This window comes from Coffea eugenioides, chromosome 1, assembly GCF_003713205.1.
Source record: "Coffea eugenioides isolate CCC68of chromosome 1, Ceug_1.0, whole genome shotgun sequence".
Lineage (NCBI taxonomy): Eukaryota > Viridiplantae > Streptophyta > Magnoliopsida > Gentianales > Rubiaceae > Coffea > Coffea eugenioides.
The window spans coordinates 43,649,252-43,658,832 of record NC_040035.1 but is presented as its reverse complement, the minus strand read 5'-3'; the positions used below and the strand labels follow the sequence as shown (position 1 = coordinate 43,658,832).

Below are 9,581 nucleotides of genomic sequence, written 5' to 3'. Positions count from 1 at the left end.
CTTTTGAGCAACAGCTAATATTCTTTTATTAGAGGTGTGTGTTCTGCTAACAAGAGAAAATCTGACAGAGAATCTGCAATTACAATTGTTATGGTATACTTGTAGTTTTTAACATCCTTATGTATGGTTAACCAGTTTCCCAAAAAATACTGCAAATTTTAAAGGACACAAGTTGCAGGAAAATGCAGGAAACTTTTACTGCCTTCCTGACAACAAGACACCCTGTAAAAAGAAAATAACTCCCTTCAATTTCCTACACTTCTTCTCGCAACCAAAGGTTAGGTAAATGTTCCAATCATACAACTGAGCAGGCCCATGCTAACACCTTAAGCCTCAAGGCAGCTATTATTACCAGAAAAGGGACACTTGTAAACACATCCGTTGGATTTTCAAACAAAAACATAACTATTTAAAGATTTAGGCTAAAGATCTGTGACTTGAGCAAATGGAACCAGAAAAGAAATTATGTATGCGCAACATTAAATTTCATCTGGTCCAAATTTGCATGTGACAACACAGCCATGAAAGCAGGTAGCTGACACTGACACTGAAATTTCATAGGCAGGGCGAACATGTGGACTGCCCTAATGCAAAAAAAGATTAAAAACAGCAAAAATGAAAGAAGCAGAAAGAAAGAAACTTGAGCATAGCTGTCAAACAAGCTCACCTGTTCATCAAAGACAACAACACTCTGGTTCTTATACCAAAACTCCCGCAGCTTGTTCACATTGTTTAACATATTGTCATCAGCTCTAAATGATCCTCCTGCTGGAAGTTTCTGCAGTTCAGTAAAAGCTCCCTTTGCACTCTGCAGTATCAGCAAGCAAAGACAAATGAAAATTGCAATTCTGTCGCACACAACTCTTTACACTTCATATTTTCACCACAAAAAATTTTTGCCACAAAACTCACTTACGGTACAATGACAAGTGAACATAAGCATCTCAATAGATGAAATAGAGAGCAGTTAGTAACATACAGCCTCCATCCCATTTTATATGTCATGGTCAACTTTGCACAAAGTTTAGAAAAAGTAACTTTGATCAAAACATATCAACTACCAATGCAACTCTTTCCATTATTGCCCCTCAAACTCCAATGTTATGTTAGTTGAACATGGAATATTAGAAAAGGAACAACTACCAAAAATATGAAGATGATTTGTAACCTTATTTACTGAAGGAACATCGCTAAAACGTTTTTTTTGGGGAATTGTATGAAGGGTACAATAGGAAAGTTGAGCTCTATATATTTCCATTTTTAAACCATAACAATTATTTTAGGACAAAGCAAAATAGTAACCAGGATATGAAAAGCAAGAAGCGTAGAAGTCTCTGCCATAAAGACTCCCCACTTAAGAAACTCCTCTTTTGTGTGTGCATATTTATATGCATACTTTTCAACAATAAATACCCTAAGTGGAAATTAGAATGTATTTCTAGGTGGAGACCAGAGGATACTAAAACTTTATGTTGAGGGAGAACCGATGATAATCCCCAAACCAGATTCAACACAATTATGCATCCAGGAACCTGGCACGCCATATCAAGGTGAAACCTCCAAATTTTACTAAAGTTTCTGGGACTACATTCCACTAAGGAGAAACTAAAGGCCAAAGTTAATGCATCCATGATCCAGCTCAACATCCAATCACTTGTTGAGACAAATATCCTCCAGCTCTTTAAAAAAAATACCCAGACAAACTAAAGAGAAAATGCAACCCACATGAAGATCCACTCTCTGAGTGATGGACAGCGTCAGAAAGAACTTAGATCCAAATCAGCAAGAAAGTTCTCAAGAAAGGAGGTAAAAATAAAGAAAATACTGATGCCCAGCATGCCAATTTACAGGCATTTTGTTGATCCAACAAGCACTAAACAATATATCAACTTAAAACAATTTAAAGTACGTTGCACATTTAACAGTGTAATTAAAGTCACCTTGTCAGACACTTTTCTTGTCTTCTGATGACGAATTTCATACTCTCTCACAAGTCTCTGCCCTTGAGGTGAATGTAGGAACTTCATGCTATCAACTTCCCATGTAGCATGCTCATAATCAAGCCCACGCCATTTGACAAGCCATTCAAATTGGCAATAGGGAACAGCATCATTATTTGAACTTGGATACTCATCCTGATGACTAAAGGACATTAAACGTCTCTTTCTAAGCAAACGATGTGGCAACCTCCACTCTGGGTTCCATGTAACAATCTGAAGCCCAAAAATAGAATCACCATATATCCCGAACAAAGTATAGTAAACTTTTAAGCAGAGTAAATGATCCAATTACTTTAAGCCATGAAAATATTGACCTGATGCTCTCTATTAAACTTTTCAACCAGAGAAGGAGATTCATGAAGCATCAATGTTTCTGATACCCAATGATTGTAAACGTGAGCAAGACCTTGATACTTAACAAGATACTGCTTCTGCCTACGTATTCCTGAGAAGCAATAAAGACAAAATTGGCATAACAAGAATAATTCCTAAATAAATCACAGTCAAGTAATAGAAATCATTTCTGAACATCATGCCAAATATTTTTGTCCCACGAAGCAAGTTAAAACAAAGGAATCAGACCAGACCTTTCATATCTGAAACTACAACTTCTCTAACATCCCAAATGGACTCTACTCCTTTTGACACTGTATGGACACCAAATTCTATCTTCTTCTTAACACAGAATGCACAGTGCCAGACTCCAGGTGTTTCATCAACTAAAGAAGGATCCAGACAAGATACATGGTAGCATCTTCTACAACTTTCTCCAGCGCAGAACCTACAAAGTAAGCAAAACCGTCACACAGTCTGAGGCATCTTCTAAGGTCAAACAGAAATCACAGGAGAAGGAATAAATCTGCTAAAGCAATAAAAAGCAAATCTATTTTAGTGTCAAAGGGTACCCCATAAGCAGCAGTACAAACACATTAACCCCCTTACTACAAGGTGAAACCACAACAAATCTAAATTAAGCTTGAAAAGGCGCAAAAAGGGACATACCCACACAAAAGAAAAAGTATCAGATGCAATCTAGTCCAAGACATTTTCCCAAATTGTCTAAACAATAAAAGCATAAAAGCATAAAAGCATAATTTACCCACAGGAGCTTTCCGCCCTTCTTGCACATCACGCACACATTTTGAACATCAGTCTTGGTGACTGAAAGAGTCTCCTTTGATCTTGGAATGCAATTGTGTCTCCCAACTGATTCTGAATTAAAGGCAGCTTCAAGATTTCCACTATCCTAAAATTTTACGGAGTCAAAAAAAGAAAATCATCACTCATAATGAGATCATAGCATATGGGTGTATAACAAAAAGTGGACAACATTGCAATAGCGATTTATACAAACATCCACGTTAAAGTTTTGCATGGTAAAATACTCCCATCAACAACGTGGCTTAAAAAGATAGCATGAGTGCAGGAAGAATGATGTACCAAAAAAATAATGACCATAATTAAAGGAGAGAAAAGAGAACCTAAGCTGCAATTTCCCATGTAAAACACCAAGAATTATAACTTAACAATTAAGTTCAGAAGTTAAATTCATTCTTACGAATAAAAGAAGCAAATGACTGATCAGAACAGCATGACAGTGCAATTGAGGGTGTTAAACTACAGCTAAAACAAAAGACATCTCAAATCATCATATAAGGAGCCTATGCAATTGAGTAAATTCACTTAACCAGGTAGCTTACTATATAGTCATGTGCTTGACAAAAAAATTGGGCCCCAAGCTTCGCAAAAGAGCTACATGTACCATGCAAAGAGCTGAATGCAAAAGAATTGGGCCCCAAGCTTTGCAAAAGCTACATGTAATCCCTTAACACTTCCTTTTTGACCAACCAAATTGAGTGAAAAGAAATTGGCCAATTTTTAATGAGATAAAACCATGTGACAGCATGCAAATTTTAACTATCAGCCTTGGCAATTAAGCTTATGCTTAAAATTTTTTGTTCATCTTTCTCACAGCAATTACGGTAAAATAACATTCAGAATAAAGCAATGCATCTGTTATGTTGTGCTATTATGACCATAGAGCAAAATTCATAACATTACTACAAACTAACCTTATTTCTTGAGATGTCACCTGAGGTACAGCTCAGAGTAGCTCCGCAAGAACAGAGTTCCTCTTTTGGTGAATCATAATCTGACCTGCCAAAAAAAATGATATACTATGGGTCCTGGATGTACAAAGCCAGTGGAAAAACAAAGATAGATAGCAGTAGCACCCAACAACTTTTCCATTGTGCATTATCTCTTGCTTTAGATACCGTACAGCCTAGCATAAAATCTACTGATAACCAGTAACTTGCATTTTGAAGAAAAATTGAAAATTTTCATACTGCAAGATGTATCAGCAATATGATCCGAGAATAAAAGAACAATCAAGCAGAACTGACAATACAGAGAAACAATGCCCTCTTACAGCCAAAAAGGATGAATTAGCTCAATTTCTTCTTTCCAAATGATAAGAAAAGAGAAAATTTGACTGCCTTTGAATCAGCAATATGATCCAAGAATAAAGAAACAACCAGGCAGGTCCGACAATGCAGAGAAACAATACCCTCTCACAACCAAAAACAACATGAATTAGCTCAATTTCTTCTTTCCAAGTAATAAAAGAAGGAAGAAATTTTGATTGCCTTTACTTTTTCCTCAAGCATACTTAATTGCATATATAATAACAGATCAAGAGCACAAAAAACCTAATTAAGAAAGGTACACCTATCATCTTCAGTAACACAAGCATAAGCCTTACAAGTAAGATGGAGTAAATTTACAAGCTTATTAAAGCCTTTCATATATGATGAATACATAAGCAAGAGTTCACCATAGATTTGTACTCAGTCAACCAAAATCACACTTAGTAAGAAATACACCATTTAGAGTTAAAGATACATTTGTACTCATTCAAGGAAAATGCACACTTAGATGGCTGTGCTAAATGCTATCCTGTACTAAAACCTGTATCACATATGAAGGTACATCAAGCACTATGAAAACCTGGTTAAAAGAACCCATTTTAGCCGGACAATCAACTCCAGTATTCCTGTCTGAGTAAACATCCATGAACACTCGGCAATCCTCGATGATGGTGGCAGCTAGTTTCCATGCATGGTTGCCTTTATTTAACAGATGGGCTGCTAAAAAAGTTGATATGATGCCTATAATACAGCTAGAAAGGACATCTCATGAAAAGTAAGACTACTGACAGATCATGAAGAAACTGTTTTGCCAAAAGGTATCCCTGAAAATATATGACTAGGAAGACCATGAAGACAAGTGTTCGTCCAAAGTTTATTGTGCCATCCACCTGCCAGTTTACAATTTTAATTTGTTTGGATTGTAGTTTATTTGACAATTTTATTTACTTAAATCAACACATTTTCCAACCACCTTTTTATCTCACATACATCACATCAAAAATGTGCTACGGTATTTTTTTCAAAAAATTATTCCAAATAATCTACTATCCAAACACACTCAATATATTTTCTAAACACACGTTATAATTTAATAAAGTGTTGAAGTACGTTGCTGTGGTAGATACATAAGGCTCTTTCAGATGAACTAAAGTAGTATCAGAAGTTAGGATTTCCACTTATGAGAAATTCTTTCAACCCTATATGGAGTTAAGTTTTATATATGAGGAATTGCTGAAATTTTCTTTCAGCCTCCAGAAACAAGATAATACATCAAAGTGCTCTCCAGTAATCTAACACCTATGGCATCCTTAATTGGGAGAAAAAGACAAAGGACTCTGTAAATGGTTGGAAAGTCTGCACCACAGGGATAAGCAACAATGTGGCATTCAAAGGAGCAGTAATGAAAATTCACTATACTGATGAGCTGTTGAAGAAAGTCCATGACCTTGGGAACCTATCAGCACGTATAACCGAGCTAAGGTAAAGGGCATTGACAAGAGAAAAGATTGATAACTCGAAAGAACAAGAGGTTGACAATTCCATTGGCTTAGCAGCATCTAATAGCATCAAAAAGCAATAGGAAGAACTTCAGCTCTGTTTACTTGAAGTTCAGAATGACATCAAGCAGATCCTGGAACGAGAGATTATGTAAAGAAGAGATTCTGGATCATTATTTCCAACAGCAACTTAGGAAGCCAAAGCAAAAGATGTAACAGTAAGACCAAGCACCATGACAGCACAGCAACCTACACCGTAAAATGGGATTATCCAACTGGTACTCTGTTATACAAATAACTCATTCAGAGAAAACATGCTCGTTAAATGTGAGGAGTGAAACACCACGTAAAGAAGGGGACTGCAACAGATGGATAATTCTAAACTAAAACTTAACAAAACCCAAACAAAGATTGCAAGGGAAAGATTTTTTAAGACAAATATGGAGGATTTGCTCCAGTGACACTTGTTTATCTGGGTTGCACATCTCAGAATGGGAGACTTTGAGAGAGATGGAAAAAGTGCTTGTAAAAGGCTCGAAATTGACCCCCCATCCCATCTGGATTGAAGTTAGTATAGAATGCACTGGGAAAGGAGAAGGACATACATCAGGTGACTACTAAACTAGGAATGCTTAAATTTTTGGATAAATCAGTATCTATTAGAGAGATGAATCAGGCTCCTTTCTCAAAAGATTCACTTGATAGGAAGATGGTCAATATGCACAGGACTATATTGGTATTTAGGTCTAAACGATGAAAGACCAGGAGCAATGCCCTTAATTTTCTAAACAATACAAACATAGCAATATACACACAAAAAAAGTGCACACTTGATGCATGATAATAACCTCATTTGAGAGCATTTCAAAAAATTTGAAATGAAACAACTGATCCCCGAAAATCGGGATATGCAAGGCTTTATAACAAAAAGAGAGAGGATCAAAGCACCTTCGCCTCTTACAGCAGACAGCACAGTTCCCAACAAAGCCATATATATCATTCTCCCCGGATGCTGCAGGATCAGACTCGGCAACCAGAGCAGAGACAGATTTACTAACAAGGATTCCTGTGACATCAGGCGCTACATTAATTGTAGACCCCTTTTCTTCTGATTGCATGCATCGGGCACCACTTTCCAACTTAGTATTACAACCAAGTGGACTCGCCATACAAGTCAACGTCACCATCTCAGGAATCTGAGAATTTCCAGTAGTAGAATTAATATTGGGCTCAGAGATCTTGGCATCACAATCTTTCAAACCAAATGCAGCTCCTGAGACAGCTCTCTCCAATGGTTTTTCTCTCGAGTCTTCTGTGACCCTCATACCGCATTCATGTCCTTCATTCTTGTCCTCTAATTGTTTTAAACAACTCATGTTACCACCACTATCAACTTGAGGCAACAGGTCATGTCTTTCCAACTCGTCCTCCCTACCTGCATGCAGTAAACAATGACAAACAAGGAAGACATGCAGGTCAACCAAATCAGCCTGTTACCACCCAGAAGCAGCCAAAAGTTATATGAATTATGATTCAACTGCTTTCAACCATCTCAAATGTATCATAACATACACTACAAACTGCTTTCAACCATCTAAAATGCATCATAAAATACATTATGATTAATACCAATGACCAAATTAGCAAGCTCATTCTCCACTCAGTTCAAGATATTGGAATTAATATTATAGACACTAACATTTATGCAGCATGAATTTAAACGCTTGTATCCAACATAGATACTGGAAAAATATACCGTGCGAAAAATTCTAAGTTTTCAACAGTCATCACAATGTTAAGTGGAGGGCCTCGCATGAGAAATTTGCCTACCTGATGCTGAACATATTTGTTTTCGTTTGAACAAATCCTTGTAACTGCGAGCATCCATTCTCTTCCTCTTTACACCAAAAGATTCTTGGTTCCATTTTTCACCATGGTTGACGTTTTCAGTTCCCATCGTCAACTGCTTTACGCTCTTCTGTTTCTTTTCCCGCCTGCTCATTCTGTCCGCTGAACTGGACACTTTCTCCAAGCTCTTTGATCCATATGAAGTTGATGAACCAAGTGCTCTACTCCTGTCAGACCTTCTTAAAGGACTTGGGGCGCTCTGTTTCTCCAGTCTCTCAGATTTCCTGATAACCGGAAGAGGTGTTGATGGCATCCGCTTTTCAAGTCGTTCAGACTTCCTAGTACTTGATGGGCTCGATGTCATTTGTCCTGAGGATGATGCACCCTGAGTTGTCTGCCTTAAACGTGAAGCATCAACCTTTAACGTGCCAGAGTTCAAAGTTCCTTCCCCGCTATCCATACTTTTACCTGAACTGTCACCCTCAAAATCTTTATTTCTCTGCCTAGAGCGAGAATCATTAGCCATCCTTTCAGCTGCAAACCACTAAATTGTTCAGCTTAACTATTCCAAAATACGAAACAAAATTGACAAATACATTAAGGGCCTTTACAATTAGGTAGTAGCAAGTGGTACAGATCTCTCTTCCCGAATGCACTCTAAGCATAATCCTATAAACTAAAACCAATGAATCTCAATCAAGTATTATGCAAATCCTCACTAAATTACAATTTTCACCTCCCCTTCCTACCTAAAAAACTTCTTTCTTTGACAAAAAGAAAAAGGACATGGTTGTAGAACAGCTCCTTCTAGCTTGGTGCCCTAATACTTCAAGACTTGGGAACGAAGAACGAAGTGATAGCACAATGCAGGACTATTAGGGCAATTTCCAAAAGCCAAATCAAATCCTGTTAACATTATTTGATTTCCAAGTTAAGAAATTACAAATTCTTTGCCTAAAAAAAAAAAGAAATTACGAAATTTTGGAAAATGCTGAAAATGCAAAGCAAAATTCCAACCAATCCTACTTCCCTAGTGCAAATTTTAAGCTTAAAAACACTAATTAAGCTCAGAATTAACACTAGCAATACCAAGAAGCACTCTTAGTTACCTCTGGGTTTAAAGAAAACCCTAGATTCTTGAATCCACGGCTCCCGAAAAAAACCCTGGTTTCTAGCAGTACCTCGATGTTCGTGAATTTACTTCGGTGCTTACCAAGGTAGAAGAACGGCCATGCAACACACAAATGAAACAACTGCTGAACTCGTCATACCTCGGACTCTTACGGTGTTCCAGCGGCGGTGCAGGATTCTTTATTTCCATTTTTGCCCTTGACGGTTTTCATTGTTTAAAGGAAGCGAAACGTTGTAATGACTATTATACCCTTGGTTTCTTTTTATTTTTGGGTGGATAAAAGTAGACAATTCATTTTATTTCCATGGGTGAATATTTTAATAACTATTATACCCTTATTTCCTTTTATTTTTGGGTGGGTAATGTAGGAAATGGGAACAGAAGGTTAGAAATAGAATTATAATACACGCAAAGTTCTATTTAGGTTTAATTGCACGTTATTTCTTTAATTAGAGATCAGCAGTGATTCACTTCCTATGTTCACAAAATCTATAAATTGCTTCGCCAAATCCTTTTCTTCTTTTATTATTCTTGTTCTCCATATTATGCTTAGATTTCCGTTTTCTTCCTCCTCTACATTCTTGTTGCGATCTAATACCGAGTTTGAGAAAAATGCAATGAAAAATTTTAGGGCCTGTTTGGAAGATGAGTTTTTTGGGTGTTTGTATAAAAT

The 9,581-nt window shown here is 37.0% G+C and overlaps 1 protein-coding gene across 1 annotated transcript; it reads right to left on the bottom strand.

Moving 5' to 3' along the window:
- Nucleotides 1-479: 479 nt before the first annotated feature.
- LOC113773235 lies at nucleotides 480-9,001 on the bottom strand. Its single transcript, XM_027317835.1, has 10 exons — nucleotides 8,886-9,001; nucleotides 7,759-8,310; nucleotides 6,877-7,363; nucleotides 4,073-4,157; nucleotides 3,104-3,246; nucleotides 2,588-2,781; nucleotides 2,315-2,445; nucleotides 1,941-2,213; nucleotides 668-808; nucleotides 480-584 (listed from the first exon to the last, which is right to left on the bottom strand). The coding sequence occupies exons 2-10, from the start codon at nucleotides 8,300-8,302 to the stop codon at nucleotides 480-482; spliced, it is 2,103 nt and encodes a 700-aa protein (XP_027173636.1). The 5' UTR covers nucleotides 8,303-8,310; nucleotides 8,886-9,001.
- Between the last annotated feature and the right edge of the window lie 580 nt (nucleotides 9,002-9,581).